The sequence below is a fragment of the Vanellus vanellus genome, assembly GCF_965231255.1.
Source record: "Vanellus vanellus genome assembly, chromosome: 3".
Classification (NCBI taxonomy): Eukaryota; Metazoa; Chordata; class Aves; order Charadriiformes; family Charadriidae; genus Vanellus; species Vanellus vanellus.
This window is the reverse complement of record NC_138907.1, coordinates 17,535,428-17,562,386: the sequence shown is the minus strand read 5'-3', so window position 1 is coordinate 17,562,386 and position 26,959 is coordinate 17,535,428. Positions and strand designations below refer to the sequence as shown.

At 37.7% G+C, this 26,959-nt stretch overlaps 1 protein-coding gene across 25 annotated transcripts in view; it reads right to left on the bottom strand.

The window, feature by feature from the left end:
• Window positions 1-3,595: 3,595 nt before the first annotated feature.
• Window positions 3,596-26,959, bottom strand: part of NRXN1 (neurexin 1) — a gene marked incomplete at its 5' end in the record, with an annotated part of 721,771 nt that continues 698,407 nt past the window's right edge. For 16 of the 25 annotated variants that reach the window (XM_082481382.1, XM_082481373.1, XM_082481381.1 and 13 more), the window contains 2 exons: window positions 3,596-4,888; window positions 22,094-22,181. In XM_082481382.1, coding sequence (XP_082337508.1) covers window positions 4,581-4,888; window positions 22,094-22,181 — 396 coding nt within the window. In that variant the 3' untranslated portion in view covers window positions 3,596-4,580. The remainder of the gene's footprint in view (window positions 4,889-22,093; window positions 22,182-26,959) is intronic. The other 9 variants (XM_082481367.1, XM_082481368.1, XM_082481364.1 and 6 more) reach the window with 1 other exon arrangement.

Genomic DNA, 26,959 nt, shown 5'->3' with positions numbered 1-26,959 from the left:
AAACATTTTAACACTGAAATTCTTACAGATTCTAACAAAGTGGGGGCTTTGGGATAAACCAAATAGCCTTCATTCAAAATAAAACTGTACTGACAGATCTGGCTTACCCCAGCACAATGCTTCCAAGCACCTCTAAACTGGACTGTACTGAACTTGGAAGCAAATTTCTATAATCAATATGAAAATCATACCTAGATACCCAATTTAAAATTGTTTTGTTGAACTATAAGCAAGTCATATTGGAGGAATTAACAAACACAGTTGTCATTTACAGCCTACATGTGTGCTCCTTATTCTAAGTTGCTTTTGGGGGAGTTGTTTAGTTTTTTCTCTTTTTCCACATCTTGTGAGGGATTTTTAGCTACTTGGCCACAGTGATGATTGATTATGGAGGCCACCACTTAAAGCAGTTAGCTGATGATGGATGATGCAGGTACTGAGAGGCCATTAGGATTTTGGAAAAAGGTAGAGCACAGTATAGATGTAAGAAAAAAAAAATACAATGTAGAATTAAAAAGTGTATAATTAAATGTGGGGTTTTGTGGTAGAAAAAAAATCACTATTGTTATAGCTCCTTTAAACCTGTATAAAGCATTTTCCTAAATGGAATGTTCAGTATTTATTTAAAACCACACACACACATACATAAGTACTAATCCGAGTATAAAGCTGTTTAGAATGCAAGTTTAACTAGAAACTGGTTTATACCAATGGAAGATAGGGGCTGTTTTCTCCAGATATTCCTGAACTTAATTTATCTAAAATACTTCAGTCTATACCTAATTAAGCAGATGAATAAATCCCATTGAAGTCAGAGAAGCAACTGATGTGATTAAAGAAGATACATACTTAAATTCTATTTGGAGTTTAGATCCAAAAGCTTAACTCCATCCTATTCAGCAATACATTTAGGCAACTTTAGACACTTGCTTAAATCAACAGGATTAGATGTTTGCTTGAAGTTACCCAGGAATTTAAATGCCATGCTAAATAGGAAAGTACTTATGTAATGGATTAGCTCCGGTTGAAATTTTGTAATTATTATCTAGGAATGTTTTTAATGACCTGAAATATGTTCATTTTCCATTAATTTTTAAACCATTTTCTAGACAAGAGAAAATATTTTCCATTTTAACTTTTCATCCCATTACCTTACCTTCTGCCATCTTCTTTCCACCAGAAAAAAAAAAGTGGTGGAAAAGGAAGGGAATTCTTTTTTCATTCACAGGGGAGGGGAACATCAAGTTTTAATTTCTTGATTAAAAAAAAAAAAAAGCTAGACAATTTCAAATGAAGTAACTCTATGCAAAACCAAACAATGCATTAATGTAATTCATACTTTTCTAATGGGGTCAGTTGAACAGAAGACTTGTAGAAGGTTTTCACTTAAGTGTACAAAGAGCTCTCAGGTCACTTTTTCCTGACATGAATTTCTGTAACTTCATCCCAATTTACCATTTTTTTTTCACTGCTTTAAGATGAACAGATACTCCAAATCTAAGAGCAAGAGAAGAAACAAGCCAGCATCTGTATTAAGAAACATTTTTATTAACAAAACAGTAAATTCCACTTGCTTAGCATTTCCAATAATGAATAAATTGGCCTTGCAACAAATAAAAAATCGTAAATATCTATCACAGAAAGCACTATAAGGTTAGGGGCATTGGGCCTCTCTTTGATGTCTTAGGGTTGAAAGTTTCACACGTTATTTAGTGTTTTGTTAAAAAAGGCAACACAATACAGTCATAGAAATGAAGCCATCTCAGTCAAACAAATTAGGTTATTATAGAGAAAGGATCCAATTTTATGTTAGGTAGTTGGTTTATGTCTGTTTGTTTGTTTGTTTGTTGCTGCTGTTTTTAAACAAAAAGGAATTTTAAATCCACTTGTTGGCACTTCTGATACATCCATATGTTTTTTGTTAAATTATGAAATCAAAGAGGAAAAAGGAGAACCTTCAGAAACAGTGTTAAAATCATGTTTGCTTATTATAGTAGTAGCAGATCATTTTTTCCTTGATGTGTGGATTTAGTTAAAGATTAATCTACCAAACTGCTTGGAAGTTGACATGACCATGCTATTTCATTAATGCAATCAATACCAAGCAGAAAAGACCGTTTCATCTCGCCCAAACCACATTCTGTCATGTCCAGTCTCCTGTCATCAGATTATTCTTGTTCTTCTACATATCTTCAAGCACTGAAATCTGAACACCACCTGGCTTTCAACTTCTTTCCCCTCTCCAGCTGAAGTCTCTTGCTTCCAGCAATGACCTCCAGTATACCTGACCCTGCCATTCCCTGAGTACAGCTGTCTTATAAAGGTGGGAGAAATTATGAATGCCACAGGTGAACCACAATCTAAGAAATGAACATCAGATGGATTTTGTGAACCTGTTCTCATTGTTGTATAAATGCTAATGAAAATAAGAAGTTGTTTTACAAATGCAACATGACACACCTCGATGTAGTTGGCAGCCTTCAAGAGAGGTGTTTTCATGTCAGCTACATGTATTTTTAAAGTGCTCTGACTCCCAGATAGATAGCTGTACCAGTTTCAGCCTTTTTCATCCTCTGTAGTGAATAACACACAAAAAAATGTTTTGTGCCTGCTGTTTAAAGCTAATTTTAAATTTCTCCTTCCAGTCTGTAAACTGTGAACATCTATATCCCTCCCAGGAGGCCTTCCAATGATTTGGTTGATTTCTATTGAACTACCCTCTTTCTGTCTAATGTATTCCCTTTGAACTTCCGTGTAAATAAAATGTTATGCTATGATTTATTGCTGTGAACCTAATGAAATAATACTAGAAAAAAAAAAACTTAACACGTAAAGTACAGCATTATATTTAATATGTTTAACTAAAATGCATTAATGTTTTATATATGCAAGGAAAGCTATGTGTTACTTTAAAACATGAACTTATATTTGTCTGGTTATGATGTCTTGCAATACTACACAATCAACTTAGCTAAAAATACTTTTCCATATGTCAAAATGCCCACCATTGAAAAATACTATCGTGCACCTCAAAATTATTTCCTTTTTGGAGAAAGGGGTAAATTCTGCAGTAGAATCAGCCTGGATAATTAAAGTGGGTCTTTTTAGATCTTTTACCACCCAATGCTGTAGTAGCTGTCGTTCACATAACTGAATGCCAGATAAACACTATATGATACTTCCTAAGATTCTCAAGAAACTCATCATTCTCATAATGTCTTAAGAACAAGGTTTCTGTAAGGCAAACCATGCTCTCCAATAGTGAAGCTTTGACTGGAAGCCGAAGGCCAGTTTAAATCACTAAATATTTAGCTAATTAATGAATGTGTATTTCTAGGAAAATTGGCCATTCTGATCAACTTCATTGATGCATATCAGGAGCAAGAGATGGGGACAGGAGGGAGAAGACAAATTACAGTAGAGATATATTTTTGCTTTCTAGTCCACTTCTTTCATACAAACTACTAAAACTTAATTGCAACAGAATAGAGGCTGTACAGGTAAGAAAAAAATTAGCTGACTCTTATATACATTCATACACATCCCCCTTAGTATAACCACTACACTGTAAATCAAAAAAAAAAAAAAAAGGGGAAGAAGTCTGGGACAATTTATAATGGCTGCAAAAAAACTGAAGTATGTCTGTTGCTCCAGATGTCATAAAACTCTCTATACCTAGCAACACTTATAACATTGAGTTTACCAAAAATGGCTGAAGAGCAGATATAGTTTGCATTTTCTATACAACAGGCTATAAAACATCACTTATCACAGTCCAGAAAGCACATATAGATGTGTTTTTATATAAACATATGTAATAACATATTAAGCGTGCATGAAAATTTCCCAATGATTGCATCTATGCCCTCTTGTTTGTTTTTTCTTTTTTTATTTTTTTTTTGTGGAAATGTGCCTTATATTCCAGATTTTTGTTTTTGTTTTTGAAAATAAGGCCTCCGTACTATTTTTCTCACAACCAGAAAGGGGCTTTTTGAAAGTATTTCTACGTAAGTCTTCAGAAAAGCCAGCACTTTGTTTCAAATGCAAGTTTCCAATCACTGCTTCACTGCACCAGACGGCAAACTCTTTATGTTTGCTTGTTGAGTCACCACATATAATGACAGTCTTCTCTGACAATAAGACTAACTTACTTTTCAAGAAAGCGCTAGCACTTTGGCTAAATCCAGAATCATAGGTAGCTTCTTTTTTCTTTTTTTTCCTGTTTTGTTTTTTTTAATTTGTTTTGTTTCATATTGTGCCTTGATGTTGTAGTAATACTCCTTGCTTTATGAATGCGTGGTGTCATCATTGTCTTTCAGAAATGTTCCAGCAACATAAAGACAGGCAGAGTAAATGAAAACACTGTGGATGTTAGGGAATTTATCAGCTCCTGTTTCTGAAAAACAAGAGCATAAAATGCTTGTTTTTAAAAACAGTCTTTCCTTTCTGATTGCATTCCCTGTCTTTTTTGTTTGTTTGTTTTTGAATGTGCTTCATAAAAAGTAAAGTAAATAAGTTTGTATTATGTCTCAGATAAAATGAAGACTATTTCTATACAAGCGTTCTTTTAGATGTTGAGATCAGACATAGTACTCCTTATCCTTATTTTTCTTGTTTTTGTTGGAACTTTTAGCGCTGTTGGGCTGTTTTTCCTTGATCACAGCCCCATTGGATTGTGCTGAGTTACTGATGTAGTTTCGACTCTCATCTACGTGATAGGATCCTTCGTCTCGATTCCTGTACTTGTACATAGCATACAGGAGAATGAGGATACACAGCGCCGCTGCTGCCACGATCCCAACTACCATGCCTGTTGTGCTGCTGGATTCACGAATCACCTCGGACGAGCCAGGGTACTCCCTTCCTCCTCCTGCCCTGGTAGGATTTGCTGTAGGTAGATAATGAAATAAGGGAGAGGTTATTACTGACTTTGCACATCGAGGAGTTAGTCATATCTACCTGCTACAAACATGCATCTTTCTAATTGCACTCACGAGGTCAGGACTGCCTATCAATGTACCCTAAACTACCGGTCCGAAAATATTTAGGTCTGCAGCCCATTCCATTTTCATGTCTGCCAGCACAAGTAAACAGGCTTTTAAACGGGGAAAAGGACAGCAAGGAAAATCTCATTTTAGCCTTCAAAAGTGTAATTTCTCCAAATGCTGTTATTAAGCAAAGAGTGCCAAAATAATCTGAAATAACAGACGTGCCACAATTTAAATGCCAGAAGATGAACATCTGGGAGGAAAAGACCTCCCTCTCCTACTCCCTCCCTCTCTCTTTCTCTCCTGTAAAGAACAAAAAGTGTCACTATAGTAGTTATTGAGAAGACAGTGATAATAAGACAGACTACCAAACAGAATGGGGGAAAAAATCAAAATTCCTCTTAATAATAAAAGATAGCATCCAATAAGGTGGCTACAAATAAGGTATCCTCAGCTTTCCTTTAGACTTCCCTCAGCAAGGTTTTTAATTTCTCCATTCCTTCCAATATTTTATCTTTTTTTTCCCAAATTAATTATATTTACTTTGTTACTTTTAGAAAGCTATCCAACTCTTCCTTCTCTTTTCTAATTCCCAGAGTCCTCCTTCCATATGGCTACACTTTAGAGCACTTTTTAACTTCTCCCATTCCCTCTTTTTGTCATTGACACCAACACCAGACATTCCTTCAAGCAACACTTTATGACCAGAAAAAAAATCTCAAATTGCACAGAGCAAGGGCTCAGCCTTCTAAGAACCCACCTCTCAGGCCACACTCTGGTCTTTTCAGTTGTGATATGAACTGAACTGACCTATGTCTTCAGACTGTAAAGTCTTCTTGATAGGAACTATTGTGTTGTCTGGCACATTTTGTCCCCTTGCACAGCCATGTGGAATGGAAGCCTCATTCCAGGAGGAATTTCTAAGTTAAATGCTCACAGCACACACAACACATGCATTTCCCATGATCTGCTTTCCTTATTGCACTTGGCAGAAGGAGGAGAGGCAGATTCGTGATTTGTATAGAATTAAGTGGCAATAGCTGAGACGGATCTTCTTCTGTAACTTAGCAAGTGTCATGGACCAAAATGAAGTGACCTGGGTCTATGCAATATTCCTCTGACTCTACCAGCATTTCCAAAGTCCTGAGAGGCTGTGAACACTCAGCACTGCCTACCTTGGCTGAGCTTAGGAGCAAGAAAAGAGCAGTGAGTGAACCAAGGTTTCCAACTGAGCAGCGCAGAACACTCTCATTAAGCGTCCAGGCTGGTTTATAGAAACCGTTTTTTAAATCATTATGCCTGGCTAAAAATGCAGTCAGTAAAACATAAATGTTAACTAAGAGTATTATTAAACACTGTTTTTACAATATATTCATAATGTTAGCTTTATCAGACCTTGCCTACAACTAGCATTTTATTGAAGTGTATCAGAGAAGTGTCTTGCTCAAGGTGTACAAAAGCATACTATGGCCCATAGCCACTTGTTTTGCACTGTAAAGACATAATAGGAAGATGATGATTTTAAGAATGCTACAATAAAGGTAATGCCACTCAAACTATCAACACCGGTCAAAAAATTGCAACAAGTTTGGAGAACCAGAATTAAAAGCAGCCACCAGCTACATACATCCACAATTGGCCTATGAATAATAAAACACAGCAAAAAAGCCACAAATCCCCAAAAGAACTAAGTTCCCTCCCAACCTTGGTATTACTCATCATTTATTTATTGGTGATTTGTGTTCTTACTGTTGAAACACCACTTCCTGGCAGTTATCCCACATAGGTTTAAAGAAGGTGACATTTTATTTGGCTGAAAGAACAGAGGCAGCACGGTAAGACTCAAGAAAACTGTCATTTGTGTCAAACAGTGTTTTAACTTTCTTTTCCCCTCTGAAAGTTCTTAGTTGTTACAAGTTCGTACAAACGGTATTTCTGTGACTACACAAGAGATCTTGAAGTTTTGCTTCAGAAGACTAAGATTTTTCCTCATTTCAGGGTAGATACCGCCCTACTAAGACACGTGGTCTGTCCCAAAGTAGTCAGTGACTGTTTTGGATCCTGTTTCTTCATTGTAGCTATTGTAGAAAATGGAAATTCTTTTATTCATAGGGTGTAGTTTATTTTTTTAGAAGAGCCAATGCATTGTTGCAGAATAAAGACTCCTGAGTATTTCCATAGTGAATAAAAATGAGACAAAGTCTTATCTTACTGTATGTGATTTCAGGAAATTAATTTCTGAGAAATAATAGAAGCAACTGAATAAACCCGGTCAGTACCTGATGGACTAACAGCTGCTCTTTCTCTTAAAAATGCAGACATTTGGACCAAATGCCGTCAACTAAATTTACAATTAATGTCTACTAAATGACACTTAACAGCTTGCTCAGAGGAAAACATTCTTTTAGCATTGCAACCTAAAAAAACATGTAAGGAATATTTTTCAACGTTACCTAAACTCCTGCCTTTCACCTGATGGCATCCTTTTATTTTTAAGGATGTTTTCACAATTATCTCATTTATCCCATCTGTCTGAAGAATATTCAACCACTACATTCATGTTATTTAAACTCACAACATTTTCAAAGCATCTGTTGTTTCATTTGTTTGGACTTCTGTAAAAGGAGCAGTTCAGCAAGGGAAATGACTTCTTGCTATTTTTCTTACGTTTACATTAAAATATGCTTTTAACCTAGCAGGGCGTCTCAAGACAAATGAAGGAGCAAAGTTTTGCAAAGCACATGGCTTTGCCTGTGAGCATTTTAGGTAGGAAAGGCTAATGGAGCACGTGCTAAAGCAAGCATCCTATTCTGAGACAGGGAGGAAAAGGCCACTGGGAAAAGGCCAGCCTACACTTCCTCTGAAATCTATGTAAATAAACAAATCCCCATCCATAACACTGCTGAAACAGCTGCCTTCTATTTAAGTCGGGCCTTTATTTGACTAAGACTTGAGTACCCAAGGGGAATTTACCTGGATTTTTTTTCTCCCGCAAGACAGGAACTATTGCAAGGGACAACAGATGATCTCAGTGAAGAGCAAGGGAAGATTATAAGGTTACAGAAGTCTTGCTCTTTGCTTCCCAACTCTTTGAGAAACACGTGATATGTTTTTCTTCCAAGCATTTCGGTAGCTGAACCAGGCAGAGCCATTGGCTCCTGGCACAGCAGCAGAGGTATGTCTATGGGTAACCTCGTCTGCTGCTCGGTTGCAGCCTCTCTGTTAGTGTCTGCAGCATCAAAAAGACACTGACTTCATCCCGGATGAAGTTTCCTATTGTAAATGAGAAGCAAAATACCTTATAGGTGAATGTTAAGATTAAATGTCATTAAAATGATGCCGATTTTTAAGAATAAAAAGTAATCTCCAAAAAATCCTGAAACAATCTATAAGTTGAGGATGGTCTGATTAGGAACAAGAGAAAATCATAAAGACTGTAATACCGTGCCATAATTGGGAGAGGACATAAAAGTCATCTTGTGGTCCAATGATCTCTTCTTAACTTCCCTGATGCTCCACTCTTCCTCTCAACAGCATACAACCAGCCTTTTTGGATTGCCTCAAAGACCAGCTTAGACGAAACTGATTTTTAAAAGCCTCTTCTATCACTTATGAAAAACCTTGCATGAAATAATAGCAATTGAGCACAGTTTTACATTGTGTAATAATGGATTAGAAGGTTATTATTCTTGACTGTATTTCTAAGTGGTTTAAAATTTAAAGGGAAAAATCTGACTATTTTCAGTGCCCAGTTTTCATTAATACTGTGAAAAGAAAATTGGAATTGCAGGCTCCCATGGTGTTCATGAATTGAAATTAGCAGACTTAAAAACAAAACCAAAAACCCAACAAAGGGACCCCAAACCTGTTTTCTTTACATTTATGCCTTCCCACAAACTGTGAATAGGAAATTACTCACAATACAAGAATGTTTAACTACTGCTTTTGCAATGAGGCATGAAGGCAATTATTTACAGGACACATATTAATTTTCACTCTGTGTGCTATCATTGTAGACCTGTTTGTGGTCGACTTTCTGCAGCATTGTTGGATTCTGGTGAACTGGTTTCTGAGCTCACTGCAATTTCAACGTCTCGTTACGAGTATGTCTGAAAAACAAATCTCAGTGCTTCCTCTGCTGAACTGGTGGGACAGATGCAGCCCAATCGCAAAACCAGGATGAGGATCTGCTGTAAACCTGTGCACGAGACTAAGCTCAAACCCACCCTGGTCTGAGTATAGGGGTACCTCAGCCTGTTCCCTTCCTACCCAGCCTCAAGTGGCTCTCGAGAGAAGGCAAGAGCTGCCTCCCCAGGGCATGTCCATCAATGACTAAGCTGCCATGGGAGGGAAGGAGTATGAGGTGGTTCAACGTTTGGCTGCTATAGCTGAGTGACAAACTTTCATCAGACTTGGAACAGTCTATATCCAAAGCCACGATCTAATCCATGTGAGAGAAGTACCACAAAACTAGCTGCACTGCCGAACACACACTGTATGCTCCTTGATCATAACGGCATCGTGATTCAAAGAGAATGGGGACCGACACCTGCGCACACAACACGCTGTGATGTGGTGGAGAGGTGTGGTGCTTGTGAGCAGAGTAGCTACATTCGCCATCTTGAACTCATGCCATTGCGTTTGTTCTATGAAATCTGTCAGACGTTTACTGAGTTTGAGGGAACAAGACAATAACCTACTTTCAAACGTGTTTAAGAGAAAATTATTAAGATAACTGTTCTACTCTTTGGTGCGCAAACCCAGGTTCTTTACTTCCTATAAATTGAAATTTGGAAGGTTCTCAGAAGGAAAGATAAAATGCACTAAAATACCTCTAAAGTGACGTTAACTTAGTCATAAAAATAGTCTAGCAGCGAAACACCATCCACAGCTCAAAACTTTGTTTTGGTGAGAAGCTAAACAATGTCTCTGCACAGAACGTAGTGCTTATTTCCAAGTGCAATGATTTGCCACAGATTGACTTCAAATCATTTACAAATCCTACCAACTCTTTAGGGCTGCAGGTTTTGCAAGTAACATTTTTTTTTCCTGTGGTGGAGAGGTGGGAGGGCTGTTGTCTTACTCATCTTTAAATGTCAACATAAGTCTAAAGGGAGATAGGTTAGTTGGTAGCAAAGTGCCAATTGATAGAGCATACAAAATCAATAGTTTTTATAAGTTAATATGCTCTGCAGAGCTATGGGGAATATTTCACACACTTTAATAAGAAGCTTTTGTGAAAACGTATTCCACAAAACTAAATTTAATTTTAGCCAAAATGGAAAATGTAAACCAATGTATCACATAATGTTTTCAGCAGTCTTCATCTCTGTGCTCTTACTCTCTTTATTAGTATATTTTAACAATTTTAACAATTTCAGTTCTATTGCTCCTCTATTAGTACTCCTCCTTTCCTAATATGGATCCTTTCTCCTTTTACCAGTTCAGCTGTCAGTCCTACCTCTCCCCACTACTACATTTGTCATTCACCTTTGCACTTCTGCTGCTTTTTTTTCCACATGGAGTAATTTAGCCTGGTTTTGTGTGTGTTCTGGGAAATCTTTGGTAATTTGTTACTTTGCTTCAGAAATCTTGACTGATCAGCAGAGTCAGTGGGTAGTCTAGATTTTAAATTGAGGTATTCCTAAATGGGAAAAAAATTAAATGCTTTTGCAAATAAGATAACATAAGGAAGACAAAACACAAATATTACACTACTGATAGCACAGTTTCAAGCTAGAGCTAAGCTGCTGTGACCGTGGGGAACCAGTACAGACAGCTAAACTGGTATCTTTTGCTCAGTTAGTTGCTTGCAGCTCTAGCTCCTTGAAGACTCAGATGAACACCGGTGTTATGGCAAGAAAAGGGCAGGGGCACTGGAAACATAAATTTTTGGTGGTAGCTAACTGTAAGATTGGCTTCATTGTACCATAAACTTACAGTGTTAGAGACAGTGACATTTGGGCCCCACTGAACTTGGCAAAAGCTTTGCCACTGAGCTTCGCAGGACCAAGGTTTCATTACTTGCTATTTTTATCATTACCGTCTCATCAAAAAAAAAAAAAAGCAAAAAAACCCAAACCCCAATCCCAAACCACCTAATCTAGGAACCAGCTTTCTGCAAGGGAGCATCAAAATGTAGTTGTAAAGACTGAGGAATCTGATGGCTTGGCCTGCAGAGCAAGGAATGATTCTTGCTCGTGAAATGAGCTGGAGGTGCAGACACCCACATTCATCTTTGCAACCGTGGGTGATTCCCTGACTGTCTTCCCTCACTAAGCAGCTACTACATGAAGAGATAAATGTCTGTGCCACAAACGTTACATATATGGCTTGAATGTTGGAGCTGAAAGCACGCTGCATTCAATTTGCTCTAAATACCATCATCAAGTCAGATCCATTACTGACAAAGTTGATAACATGCCTGGGAAAAGAAGGGGCCGGGTTTTCAGAATGTACATGCACACGCTGGAAGCGCGACTGCTACAAATACCAAACTACACCCGCTAAGCAAAGGCTCCCATACAACTTGCAGATACATCTACGCTTATTCAGCTTGAATCGTATTACAGCCCAGACCTTATACGCTTCTAAGGGGTGGGAAGAAAAACTTAAATGGACTTCAGGATTGATACAAATTACACTTGATGTAATTAATGTTCTTTTTCTGACGATAAAATTATCAAAATGAATAAGACCACCTTGTTTTTCTGTGCTTTTCTCATCACATTTTATGAAACAATACTGGTGCCTCTGATGTTAGCACAAGGAAAAAGATTGAGATATCTATAAAGCTTTGTCTTATTTTGGAATCTGATTCTCATGTTCTCACTGCTTTCATCTTTCCTTTCCTTTATCCCTTTTCTGTAATTTTTAAAGGGTATGTTCACAACACGTGCTGTGTCTAGATCAGAATCTACCATTTAAGCCAGCTTACATTTAAACTGTCAAAGTCCCAAATCTAGACCATGGCTCTTAACCTCAGGAGAAGTGCCGGTTTTGAAACCTATGGGCCAGAATAGCATGTCAACACAGTAGAACAAGGTTCCATTCAGGTCTTTATATAGTTAGAAGAAGAGAGCCTAAGGTTAGACTAACTCGGGTACACGCATCCTCATTACAGGTTACTTTTGCCTTGAATTTCCCCCGCTTCCATTTATGAGCAATATCCTCCGAGAATACCTAGTTCTCAAACTTGTCAGCATTCACCTGCCGCTTTGCAGGCTGTCGAATGACTAGTCACACACTAAAACCCCCCAGTGTTTCCACAGAGATTTAAATTAGGTGTTAGCAAGTGGCTGAAAATTAGCAGCAACGGTCCGACTACTAGGTATGCAAGAGATAATGAAAATTCACACTGTACTGAGCGCTAGAAAACACCAGCAAAAAGTTCACCATTTGCCCTTATCTCCTTTGTCTGGCAGCAGGGCAAGCAACCCTGTTGGCTGCCAGCAGTCTGTTAACATGGTAATTAGTTGATAAGCTGCAGCTGGCATACACCAACTACTTTGTAGCACCATAAAAATGGAATTTATCAGGTTAGCTAGAAGCACAAGGGTTTGCTTGCACACCTGTGATTGCCCGGTGTGAATGCAGAAAACCTGAGCTGCAGAAGAGCACTGGAATAGACAGTGCCCTGTGTCATTCAACTCCGAGAGGCACAGCCCTGGCCTCTGCCCTGTGTCCCGCCTGCAGGGCTCTCCGCTTCCCCCTTCCTTAGCAAAACTGTATTGTCCCCGTTTGCTAGGGGTGGCTGCCTCAGATTCTCATCTTTCTGCCTGATCCTTCCTCCAAATAGCAGCTGAGGTAAAGCAAATTTCTAGTAGAATCTTAAAGGACCTGGTTTAACATCGCATTGTTCAAATTTGGTCTGAGAGAAAGCCTTGGCTTAGAAGTTGAGCAATACGATGTTAAATCAGGCCAGTGTTTTGGCTATAAACCTTTTTATATCTTTGCAAATTATTGCCTGCCTTCTACTACCATGTCCATAAAACCAAGGACGACGAATGGTCCTGAGATCCTGTGGGTTTTTTCCCCCAAAAAAGAGGCAAATTCAACGCATATGCATTACAAAGTGACAAGAAGTAGTTTTGATGTTGCTAGTGCCTACAATGCAGCACACAAGAAAATATGTGCAGTAGATGTAGCCAATGAAACCAGAGTAAGGGTAGCTCAAGGAACACAATGCACTTGCATTAATCAGGATATCAGTGGCACATTGTCTAATTTAAAACAAACTAGAAAAATTCATTTATTCATGTCAAAAATATATATGCAGTCTTGATTCTAAGTGTAAGCTTGATTCAAAAGACCAATTTTTAGGATTATGCACCTTAATTTAGGATTTTTCAGCAGATTGCCAAGAAAATTAATGGAACCTGTTCCAGATGGGATCAGCCATTTACTTTACCCCTTGCGCAAGCAAATCCTCTCCCTTTCCAAAATTCCTTATTTAATCAGACAAAAGTATCACTCAAGTCTCCAAATTACTTAACTGTTTCTGAAAACCTCAGTTTTACAATTAATAATATACTTATTTCCTGCATTTTTCAGCCAATGTCAGCGTGTGAAATCCAACCATGGTAAATGTTTTGAGAGTCCACGTAGTCTTTATGTGGCTTTAATTGGTTTCAGAGTAAATCTAACGTTTACAAAATAACCTGAAAACCAAACTCCTTTCTCAGGATGCAGGTTAGGACAGGTCAGTCCTGGTTATCTTACACTTTACTTGTGTATGGTGCTTCTATCCCAAACTGGAAAGACCGTACCTTAAAAGACAACATAGAGATTGCTCCCTGTTAGAGTTCAGAAAGCTTCAACTGGCATGGTCAACATGGGCCACATAACGGGTAAGATCGGACTTGGTATTTTAAAAAAGAAAGATTGATTATTAGCATCTAAACGAACAATGTAGTTTATCTATTGAAATATACATAAAAAATCTTTCATGATAGTTCAAAAACTTTCTTTTTTTGGGGGGGGCGGTGGTGGTATTTTACACCCTGTTCTTCAGTAAAGTGATTCTTTGATTCCAGATTAAAAAGATCTATACCTTTTTGAAAATGGTGGAAACCGCTCACAGTGAAGGCTGTCAAAGTGCACATATCTTTTTTTTTCTGTGGCTAACAACCGAGAATCACAAAAGATTTAGAACTGCCTAGAACCTATTTTCACATATAGGGATACATGTACAGATGTACAGAAACTGGGACTTCATTAATTATATTATTGAAAATATCGAATATCAGTTTTGAAAATCAGGACTGCTTTGTTTAAGACAGCACAGGCATAGATCCAATTCCTTTTTTTTGGGTCTGACAAAGCCACTGCATTAGCAGTCAATTCTTTAAGGTCTGTGTAATACCTTATTCAGTAATTTTGTACTTTGTTAGATTTATTTCCTTTTTTGGGGGGAGTCATTCTGGACATATCGCACTCTCTGGTTAATGCTGGACTGGTCTTGTAGGGCAGGTTCTTTATCTGGGAGTAGCAAAAAGAATAAAGCAACTGCTTATATGCTAGCAACAGTGTTTCCTGCCAATTTTTCTAGGGAAGTTAGGAAGATTAGCCCTTAAGAGGACATGCATATACTTGTGGGGAGGGACAGAGAAAACGAGAGAGAATGAATATTAAATGGATTGTGAGACAGGTAATTTCCCTAAAATAACCTCAGCAATGAAACACGGCCATATTCCTCTACCTCGGTATGCGCTGCACGAGAGTAGACTTCTCCTCCTGTCCTCCAGCCTTGCCCACAGAACCGCCATCCTTACCTCTAACCTGCTCGCCATTCGCTTCCTCCAACTCACGTTATCTCATGCAGGGGTTGTACGCTTGCCTCTGATTGACTAACATTATCATTTCTACACCTGAATAAACGCACAATATATTCATGGGCATTTTATTGTCCATGATTCCGATGTGAAAAACCTAGGGACTTCCATGGAAGTCAGCAGGGATGACACGTATCGTCCACATGTGTTTGTGAATGAGCGACATGGAGTGGCTGGTTTGCTTCTCTGCATTCATACCCCAGTCCTGGTATGGCAGCAGGATCACGTGTTTCAACTTTGCCTCTAAATACCTCGGAACTGCGTCACAAGCAGTGTTTTACATCTTTAAAGGAAGGGAAAAAAAACACCCCACCTTCTTTTGTTGGACCACCCCTTCTGGAGCATTGAGTAATGTGCCCATTTTTCTTGAATTATTGTTTATAAAATGACTAAATTTCTTCAAACTACTAGAAACATTACCATCTGGTTTTGTCTGTGCTGTGGAGATGTCTAACTCCAGACCACTGAACATGTAACAGTAGTACTAATAATTGTCACTTAATGAATTTCTCTGAACAAGACCTGTCTTTTCATGTTGTCTGCATACGTCTGAAGCATGAAGTAGAGCTTTAGGCACTGCCGCACTAATAACCCCAGTATTTACATCACAACTGTTTGCCAGTTTTATACTCATTATAAGAAGTGAGAACGTCCAGCTTTAGCAAGAATATGAGTGGAATATGAAGGCACCCTCAAAGTTCACACACATGAAAATCCGTTCGTCATTTACGCACCAGTGGAGAAGGTCTCGTGCAAGTTAACAGAGAGCTTTGTGTGATTTATAGCAACCTGATGTCAATATTTCTTACCGGTCTTACAGCATAGTGAGCCCCTGATAGTACATTGATAGAAAACCATTATGCTCAGGAAAAAAGCCAGCTCCCCAGTTTCCATCCATATTCTGCCTTCTGATATATTCATATCACTATGACTGCAATTAATACATGCTAGAAAGCATTAGCCTGTGCTGTCATCTCTGTATTAAACCTCTTTTTGAAATACATGTGTTCAGCAAGGGGTATCTTCTTGAGTTTTTCACATTTAAAGGGCACGTTTAGCTAAAAACAGCTGCATTTTGTCTTACAGTGTGCTTAAAAAATAAACTTTAAAATAATTTCATGTTGGTCACAAATCCCCTATACCAATTGAGGTTACAAAAAGAAAGGATGTGTAAAGGTATGAACCCAACCATAACCAACATGCATGTGAGGAGTCAGAATTCTCTAAAGTATTGAAAAATGATTTGGTAGACTGAAAGAAAACCCTTCCTTTAAGCACATGCTATTGCTTTCAGCTGCTCCCAACACTGGGAATGCGTGAAAATCCTTAGGACTGGCTGGGAAGATACAATTCTACTCAGTATTCCCATGTTTCAATGACATGGCTGGCAAAGAGTGGAGATCAGTGTTGGATCAATTAGAATTTTTAACCTCATTTTCTCAGACAATTTAGGAAAAAATTCTTTTTGATCAAATTCAAATGAGAAATATCTTATTTGTAATTCACAGTGACAGATACAGCTCAGTCGATTGACAAGAAAATGGTTCAGTTCACAAGAAAACAATTTTGAAAAATGCAACATTTACTTTCTGTTGCTTTGGGGGGGCTTTATGATTTATTAAAAAATTAAATAACCTTAACAACCATTTTAACTTCAATTATAGGAAAATTAATCTATATCTGAAGCCTCTCAATTTCTTTATGTTTAGACATGATAAGTGCTAACATTTGGAAAGTTTGTAAATAAAGCATAATTTTCACCCTGTAGTGCCTCATACAAACACGTCTATATGTATTTCAGCTAAGCGTTTAAAAAGGCTGATTCAAGGCAACCCAGCAGTCTTTCTAGGACTGGAAATGCATATAGAACTACAGGATAATTGGACTGAGGCACAAATATTCCCCTTGTGTCTCGAGTCATAATGAACACAGTAGCCCTATGAACTAACTGTAATTTTATTTTTCTTTGTTTCAGCTCCTTGCACAAAGAATTCTGTGCAGTGAATTAACTAGGGCACTTGCAGTGATGTATAAATTATAGGAGTCACTTCACCTCCTACTGCAATGTTATCTTGCTGCCAGATGCACCAGGAATACAGTGCAATAATTTGTGACAGGAAAAGAAGAGCAAAACTTCTAATAATGAGCATAAATCATTCACAGTGCATATTTCACAGCTCTGCCCGTTAGAAAAATACATATCAATTCTGGGATCAAATCTAAACCTCCACAAAGCGTTTGAGAACGTATGGTTCCCAGCCATATCCATCTATCCATGTTCTCACACAGCAGAGGATGCACCCATGCAGGAAGCAGTTTCTATGCAAAGCCCCAAACTGACAGGACAAAGCCTTCCCCAAAGCAGTGACCGAACTGTAAGAGGAGTCTTAAGTAGTGACTCATTTGCTCTCTCGGCTATACTGATGTTACGGAGATTTCGGACCGTGGCCAGCTGTTTTCTGCAATGCAATGAGCCTGATCAAGATGTAGGAAAATCAACACATGCTCAAAGATCAGTCCATAAGCATCTATTATATTATTGGCTCTTACTTAAAAACCTAGGAAAATAACTGATCCCATTCCTCCCTTAGAATTGAGAATCAGGGCTAAGGAAAGGTAATGAACGTTACCGGTTGGTATACATCACCAAACTCTCTGACCTGACTATTCTTATCCTGTTGCCCTACAGAACAAGCACAGGACAAGATCTGATACCAGTCTAACCCTGTCGTGGCAAGTGGAACCCAAGAGCTGCCAGACAAATGCTGATCAAGAGATGAAGAAATATTTTATTTGGTTGCAACATTTGAACTTCTGTTGGCAGAAAGACACTTGTTTGAACCTCAAAAAAATCTTGTTTCTAGACAACCACTTTTGCACTTTGAAAGTTGTCTTCTCTTAAAACTTCCAAGACCAACGAATACCACATATTCTTGCTTAAAGACTGCTAAAACTTCTATTCAACCCATTTCTGCTGGAGAGCAGGAGAGGTTTTCTAACTTAAACATTTGGCAAGTCCTGAGTGCGAGAAGGATTTAACTGTAATTTGCAGAAAAAGAACTGTTTGTGCGTATGCTAAAAACTATAAGGCTTTTTCCCTGGTCTACATTTCCCTGCCATTAAACTCAATGATTTCACTTCATTTGACCCAGTTTGGACCTCGCTGTGTTTTGGAACATTTCAATAGCTACAGAAGTGGCTAGATAATAGCTAACAAATAAAATACTAGACCACTGTAACAGGAACAAATAAACTGTGTAGCACAAATGTTCCAGCAGAAATCAGAGCTCTGTACAGAGCTCAGGAAAGGCTGGAACAGCAGTCCTGATGTGCAGAATGGCAATTTGTCCACCCACAGTTTTATAACTCGTCATATAAAATCAGTAAATCATCCCAGGTCCTTTTTTTTTGGATAGCTTTCCACTAACATTTTTCATAAGATGTCTAAAAAAAGAAAAGGCTTTACTATTTCCTCTGTGACATGAAACTGAGGAAACATTAATAATAACAATAATAATAATAATAATAATAATAATAATAATAATAATAATAAATTACCATAATCATCATTCTTCATGTTGTTATTAGTATTTAGAGTAGGAGAGGGGAATATAGAGAGACTGTGAAAGCAATATGTGTTGCCTTACTATACAAAACGTAACGCAAACAAAATATGTTGACGAAGTTTTGCATGCTAATAAATTTGTTATGACTTCACCCAATTATGGCACATTTAGCAGTTTGTATACCACAATGAAATCTGCAATTATAATTTTTGTGACTTTATGTTCCAGACAAGTTGATGGGATTGCTGCTTAGCAGCTCCTAATCTGGTCTACGTTTTTATGTCCCATATGAAATTTGTTGCAAATTTCATCTTTCCATTTATTATTTAGCAGACAGGTGCACAGAAAGCAAAGCTGGTAGTGGCAGACTGAGGCTTGTTAGCCACTACAAACTGCAACATATTTACCCTAGAAAAGAAGCTCTATTTTAACCACAAATCTCGTTAATCAGTAAAATCTAGCTAACAGGTATTTTCTATGATATATAGGTTTACCATATTCAAACTGCTTGTTGCATAGGCTCTCATTTTGAACTGGGAACTCTGGTTAGAAGTACGCGTATTATGGGCAATCGTCATATAAACGTACAGTTATGGCTCTTTCAATAAAACTGAGTGGGCTCTGGCCATCCCTTGAATGTATTCTTTCTAGGGAAATGTTGACCTGAGAGCTTTGAGAGCATCGGGTGGATCCTTTTGCTGACTCACCACCAGGCAGCAAAAGAAGAAATCTAATGGGATCTCAGGTTACAGCCTCTGAAGTGAAAACATAATAGTGGAATGGTCCTAAGAATCATATATTTTGCCTTGTAGAAGTATCTGTTAGGAAACATAAGCTTCACCAGCATCAGTGTGGAAGTGGAGGAGCGGGTGTGGAGAAGCAACTCTGGTTTGAGAAAAAGGTTATGGGGAAAAAGCTGAACTGAGCCATGGGAAGAATTTGAATGGAGAGAAGTATCCTTTTGCATGTCCTATCCCAAAGGAAAATACAAAAAAAGTCATTAACCTGTCACTGTCAACAACATCATGCTTTTCTCCCTTAAGTTCCAGCCTACTGTTAGGAGTAGCTCAAATCCACATAGATTCTGCGGCATTATTGAGATGGAGCAGTACCTACAGGACTATTCATGGAGAAAGCTTATTCCTAAGACTAAGTGTCTAACAGCTTACAAGAGACAGATATGCTAGAAGTGATGACTTCAGTAACCCCTTTGGTTCCTGTTATTTCAAATATGAGAAAAGGACAAGGCCAATGAAGAGGGAGGCAAATTAATAGCTTTTAAGAGTTGAGAGTGGGAGGACAAGTGACATTTTGATGTGAAGAATGACAGATAAAATGATCCAGACAATTGGGATTATGGAGAACGTAATTCCTGTGCCAATCCATACGTTTTTTAAAAAGCAGTAGCAGTTGGGATCCAAAAAATGAAACAGTAAAACCATTCTCAAATAAACAAAAATAAGAAGTGTAGCTGGGTGATGAAAAGCTAAAATAGGAAAGCTAAACACCAGGATGTAAAGCTAATGGCAAGGTTTTGCAGGAAGACTAACATTCACGTTCCCCTTCTGGACCACAGTTTGGACCAAAACGATAACCTTTCAGAAAGCTTCATTTCACCCCTCCCATTCCCGCACCCACCAGCTAAATGACTGTGCACGGCTCCGGAACTACTGAGCGTTGCAGCCGCTGATCTGAAGTTCAAAACAACCTCAGAGAAGAATTACTCCGAACTTTCATTGGCTTTCAGCAAGCTGTAAGGCTGAGACAATACAATTCCATTTCTAATGCAACAGCTGCATTCTAAGAGGGCTCGGGAACAATTTTTTAGTGCTAGGTAATTAACGTATTCTTCTAGAGTTGCCTTATAAATTTAAAAAAAATTATTAGAACTATATACATTTACAGTAGATAAATGTCAGTCTACTTATTAAATGGCACTGCCTGAGTTAACTAAAGCAAGGAGGCAATTGGCATGGGTGAGCTCAGAGCCCTATGAAATGTCTACTGCATTGACTTGCACTGCACAAGACAGTCTTATCAAACTCAAGAATCTGAAAATTAGAAGGGAAAAGCAGAAAAAAAAATCCGGGAAATTAATTTTCAAACTTTCAAAAAATGAATTCTTATCACAATTCCTAAATCTCTTGCTCATGATGTCTGGGACTTCTGCAAGTGAAATGTCTCCCTGAGAGATATAAGAACGTGTAAAGTGGGTGTATCTGTTGCTGCTCACTTTTAAGAATGGTCGTTCTATATCGTGGCATTTTGAAAAACACTCTGAAATCTTTTTATTGGAAAGCAAAAGAAACCAACTGCAAAGTATTCTCATCAAATCTATAAATATCTTGGTTCTTGGAAGAGCTCTAATGCCACCCTGCAGGTCCATCAAACACTGAGACAAGAAATAAGCATCTCTGCCTTTACTTAAATTTAAATAAATAATTGTCGCATGTGGCTATTAGGCTACGTGACTTCAAAAAGGAACCACGCATCTGCATTTGAAGCAAAATTGCATTTGTCTTAGGGCTACGTAGACATATTCCCTGCTGCCCGATTTGGGTGTCGTACTAAGATGGCTTAGTTTTGATTTGCATTAGTATACAGGCCAGTCTCAAATTTCATTGATTTCTACTTAAGCTAAATATGTTAGTGCACAACATATTTGTCTTAATTGTTTTATATGAAGTATTATAGCAAGTACCAAAGACTAGGATATTATCTAAAACACCTGACAGTAGGCACGCTACCCAACAGCGCAGAATTCAAGTGAGTAAGAAAAACTGAGACATATTTGGTACCACAAGATGCTCACTCAGAAAGGTGAAAGCTAACCCAAGCCAAGAAAAAAAGTAGTAGTTCATTTGGAGTAGCTCATTTGACATCTGGGATTTTTTAAAGGTTATAGATCAATATAATTCTTCAGATTGCTGTTACGAAGTTTTGCATTCCTTCCCACCCATGATAAACATTTGGATTTTTAGAGAAGGTATGTAGTATTTAATTTTATATGAAGATAAGTGGGAAATTATATCAAAGAGAAAAATTAGTACCAAATCTCCATCGTTCAGTGGGAGTAGGAAAGACATGGCCAAAACATTACAAAATTTAGTTCCATGGAAAATACTAGAATTTAAAAATTTTTCATTTCTAATCGGAACTGAAACAAACACTCTAAATAGTCTTGGCTTGCAAAAAAGCTGTAAAAATTTGAAATTTGAGACTGTTGTATTCTATGTCTTCAGGCTTTTACCATCTATACAGCATTTCATACCATAAACAGTAATTAAAAATGAACTCTGCTTCTACTACTGAGATAATATGACACTTGAAATACCGTACTTCTATCTTATTTGGGGAAAATGCTTAAGGCACAAGGAATTGCAACACCTTTCTCCTAAATGAAGTTGTCCCTTCTTTATCACGACAACCCAGTTGCAGGGCCCGCAAAATGTCCTTCCCAGTCCAGCCTCAGGCCCTCGGCCAAACTATAACCTTGCTCAGATCACGACTATCAGTGTGCTCCCATTCGTTGCCTTTGAAAAATGTATAGCAAATTCTCCCCCTCTCCTGACACTGCCATGTATGGAAAGGCCCCGATTCAATTTCTCCCTGCTGTGTAAGAAAGGACGGTCCCACTAAATGGGACTCTGGGGGACTGGAGCATGCAAATACGAAATAAAAGAAAGTAATAAAAAAGTTGACTAACCTAACCCACCTGAGCTCGGCTCACAGGGATCGATGTCCTCATCATCGCTAGGACATTCAGCCGAGGCCACCAGGATGTCATCTGTGGTCTGCAACGAAAATAAAAGTCAAATAGATATATTTTAATTGGCTGAATGTGTTGTAAGATTCTCACTGGCATTTCTTTTATTTCTTAGATTTATGCAAGGCCCAGAGCATTCCATACTTAATATTTAATGGCTCAGTGACGCTCTCCAACTCTGTATTAATAGAACTTTGCTTTTCAATTCACACTTGTCAGTTTTTAGAACTGTGTTAGATATCCAGTGCAGGCACTTAAACATTTTAATATTTTTTTGTAACATGAAAAGAAAGTAGAAGGACAGAATGTGTATATTAAGGCTACTGGTCTTCCCCCCTTTATCTCCAATATCTCTACTGTGATATTGCTGAAAACACCGAGAGCATTAAAAAACACGTCAAAATATTGAACTGCCTGCAGCTGTTAAAACTATCAGAAATATAGTGATGTTTTCTCCATTAATTGCACTTGCTTTCTCGGATGTACAGCCAAAAAAAAGGAAAAGACGCAAACATAACTTTCATTGTTGAAAACTATTAAATGAAAACAAAGTCAAGGAAAGAAAACAAGAATAAATATAGGCAGTGTTAGAAAGTATCATCCCGTTTTCTTACATAAGTGAAAACATCCTATTTTCTTAAATAAGTGAAGTATTTCCCGAGTGCCGTGTTTAGGTCCAAAGGGCTCTAGAAACATCTGTCCAAAACGGGCTTGGGACAGTTCTTCGTATAAAGAAATATCAAATAAATCAAAACAAGGATGCAAACCAGGGGACGTATGTTCCAACATGCAATAAAGAAAGGAAAGTGGAGATTCCTATCTACTGCTTCTTACAGTGCAAGAACGAGGAGCTATTCAATGAAACACCAGGGCAATCAATCTGAACCCGATAAAACGAAATACCTTCTGTTCAAGCCACCTCTGAGAACAGTCATTTAGAAATGTAATAAGAACATCCACAGTTATTAGGGAAAATAATAGGAGGGAAATATAAACTGTCATGCTCCTGGTCATTTCTCAAGCGATTACTAATGAGGTTAGCAAGAAGCTTTTCCGATGGGCAAGACATTTCATAACTGCCCATTCCAAGCTTCTGTTCACCACGCTGAAGGAAATACACGGAGAGAATAAGAAGACTACATCATATTGAAACAAGCGGCTAAGGATATAGCAGGCAAAAAGCCATTCTTGGATTCCTGCACGATACATGTGCCAACGAACAGATACAAACTATTTTGGTCAATGCGAATTATTATTTTTAGGGATTTTCTTTTGCGTGAGTATAGGAGGGGGCCATTACAATACATCAAAGTTTTACTTCATCAGTTTGAGTCTGAACACGTAAAAATTTTATGACCAAAGCCTAAGAAATGTTGTTTATCATTATTATTCGAACCGAAGTTTTAAAGCAAAGCATATTACAGTAATAGGCTTTTCTTTGTCACGCTTCAAGAATATTAATGAACATATGCTTTCATCACTTCTGTGAAGTAGGAGAGTGATACAGGAATACATTCATTAATATGTGAGGCATAACAAAGCAAAGCCGATTATAATAATATTATATTTTATAGGTAGAAGACTGCGGCATAAGAGAATGAAGTAACTTGCTGACGGTAACCAAAAAGTCTATAGACAACAGCTATGTTATGTCACAGTTTGATGCCGTAATGACAAAAATGATCTTTCCTTATAACTGAGACAATTTATAGCTGGGGGAAACCACTCTGTAAATCTGTAAGGCTGCCAAAATGAGCTGGCAGATTTGCAATGAGAGTTAAAATGACAAGAAAAAAAGTATTCTGGTTGTCCATTCTTTCCGCCATGTAGGAAAACGGGGTTATAACAAAAAGCAGCTGCAAACATCCCTTGAATTTCTAATGTCCATTTCTTTTCCCCAAAATACAAACACTTATGCTTGAAAACCAGTAACTTAGTCCCTTTGTGGAAAAGCACCTATGTTTTTACTAAAGTATAAAGAAAAAATAAACAACTAGGTAACCAACAAAGCCCGCATATAAACAGTTAACTCTGTGCTGTAAAAACCACAACTAATAAGTATGAAAAAGTACTAATAAGTATACAAAAAAGTATCCTGCATCTCCCAAACAGTTTCAATTTGGTCAACCATAGCGTCATATTTTTCCTTCTGCCCGTAACACTGGAGAAGACACTATACTTTTCTGAGCTGCCGCCGGAATACCGAACATTTACCAATTGATCACTGGGGAATTGTACAGAAATACCATTAAACAGAGAGCATCGTATGCATATGTAATAGTCATAGCAAGAAATTATGTCCCATGAGATCTACTGGTCTAACTGGAACTTTGTTTAAGGGTGCTTTGGTACACGCATGGATGAGTAACCCTTGTAACTTGAGCAAACTGAGGTGAAATGATCAGATAGAGTTATAGAATTATTGCAGTGTCTCTGATTATTCTTGCTATAGGATAGTATGGTCAGAGTTTTCTTTAAGTAACTCGACTCTTTTTACAGTTTGCACTGCATTCAAAATTACCAGAAAACAACTATGGAAAAATCATACACTTTAAGTATCTTAATGTATGAGAGGGACTTCACTCAGTTATTTATAAGAGGGAGTGTCAAAACTGTCTTTATAAAGTGACACTAATTCCAAGCTATGGAAAGAGTATTCACACTTCTACAAGAACACAGGGATGTTCTTCACTGATAAAAGCGCATGTATATTATGGGTACAGAAATGAATAGTACCTTAAATAAATGTGAATATAGCACATCAAGAAAGATCTCATTAATGTCTCAGCGTATTAAAGGAAATAATGTGTGTTTCAAAGCCAATACTAGATATAAAACTAATTTTGTTGCAAGCAATAAATCAAGAATCGGTATTTGAATAAGAAGGGAAGCGGTAAGATGATGTGAAAAACATTTTCTTCAGAAAAATATGTCAGCAAGAATTCCTTTTTAAGTATCAATTAACAGATGTGTCATAACCTCCACCTATTCTCCCCTCTCCCCAAACCCAAGTACCTCCTTACTGCTACTCATACATGTTTTTATCAGAAAAAAAAGGCAAAGGAGCTGTGAAAGGCAAGTGAGATGGCAGTGACCAAGCTACACATGAAAGCCATTGGACTGCTTAACGCAATTTAAAATGGGATTAAGAATTAGCTAAAACACTAGAGGATATGAAGAATACATAAATTAAAGAAATACTTTGGGCCAGCTACCAGACTTCTTTCCCCAGAAGAGCTCTGACTGATGTGAATTTACCTGAACTGAGAGCAGGATTTAGACCTAAGGGTCTCAGACAGCCATGGGGTACAGATAAATAATGCAAGATAGAGTTATATGTTTTACTTACTGCACATTATCTTTTCCTCATGCTTTTTAATTTGGATGGGAAGATTTAAAACAAATCGGTTCTCCTAAGTGAATTGCAATTGTTGCTAGCACTATGGCTAATTTACAGGACACTGCTTCCAGCATTCTCATTAATCAAGGATTTAAAAGTCAGCGGAAAATCCCTTATTTACAGCGAGTGCCTAATAGGATAACATCCAACTGGTATCATCATAATACACGATCGGATTAGAATGTCTCTTGGGCGAGTTGTTCAAATTCATTTAAGAAGCGAAACTCTAGCTGTAAGAGATTAAAAACCAAAAATTAAAATAGCAGGTGTAAAACCTGGAAGGCCAGGCAGAGTTTCTTTTGACTGCATCTTCTTTGTGTATTTTCAGAGCTTTTCAGATTCATGCTGCAGATGTAGCTGTACGATTTAAAATGCAGTCCATTGTAATATGTGGCTTCTTAAAAAGTTGGACATCTGTTCACATTTCAGAAAAAGGATGGTAGAAAAAGCTTACAATTAACATGCCAATATGAAAAACAGACCCCCCCAAAAATAATTCACATTTTATAAAGCTAGAAGCCACTGCATAATGTAGTTTCCGACAATTATTCATGGGTGTGGCCCCTACGGGAACAGGTCTTGCTTCCATCACTCAGGTCTGCTTGCAAAAAGAAGGACTTTGGGATTTGTCTCTTCGCCAAGAGTTTAAAATATCACCAATCTGCCACCTTGCCTGAGGAAGGAAATGGTGACTATTTCAAGAAAGCTCCTGGCCTGATCAAAAAAATGATGCTCTCGTCATGGCTTAAATACAGTGACAGCCTGTAGCTGTGGACAAATATCAAGCTGCCTCAAAGGTTACTACCATGGGTTCAAAACTGGTACCAGCAATTATGGTTGTGCCCTTCTAATAGTGCTCTTTGAATGCCATGTACTTAAAAAAATAACTGCAAATGAGTAAACAATGAGGAAAGTAATTTTTATTATTATTATTATTATTCAGTTTTTGCATGACTGGGCATAAATACACACGATCTTACTCAGTTTTTATGTATGAAGCCTGTTATACCTGAGGGTACCAGAGAAATATGATCTCAAAATTAAATCACCAATCTGAATTGTGTATTCATTAACAGCATAATGGATCCTGCGTATTTTCTCCTGTAGTATTCCACCAGCTCTCCTTTAAATCATAGCACCCTACAGCTACTCTGAATATAGTTTATTCCTTTCTTGTTCAATAATATACTTTATCCCATGAGAACTGCAAGTAAATCCAAATTACACAACAGTTAAAAACTAGCAGTCCTAAATTATTATATGAATTATAAACAGCATAACCGCTTGTGACTACTGTTTAAATTATTTTAGATGAGAACTTCCACTGTGTAATCAAAACTGTTCTTATTTATTTGTACAGCTGTAGTGCCTAACGATACCAGCCAGCCAGGCTTGGTGCTAAAGGC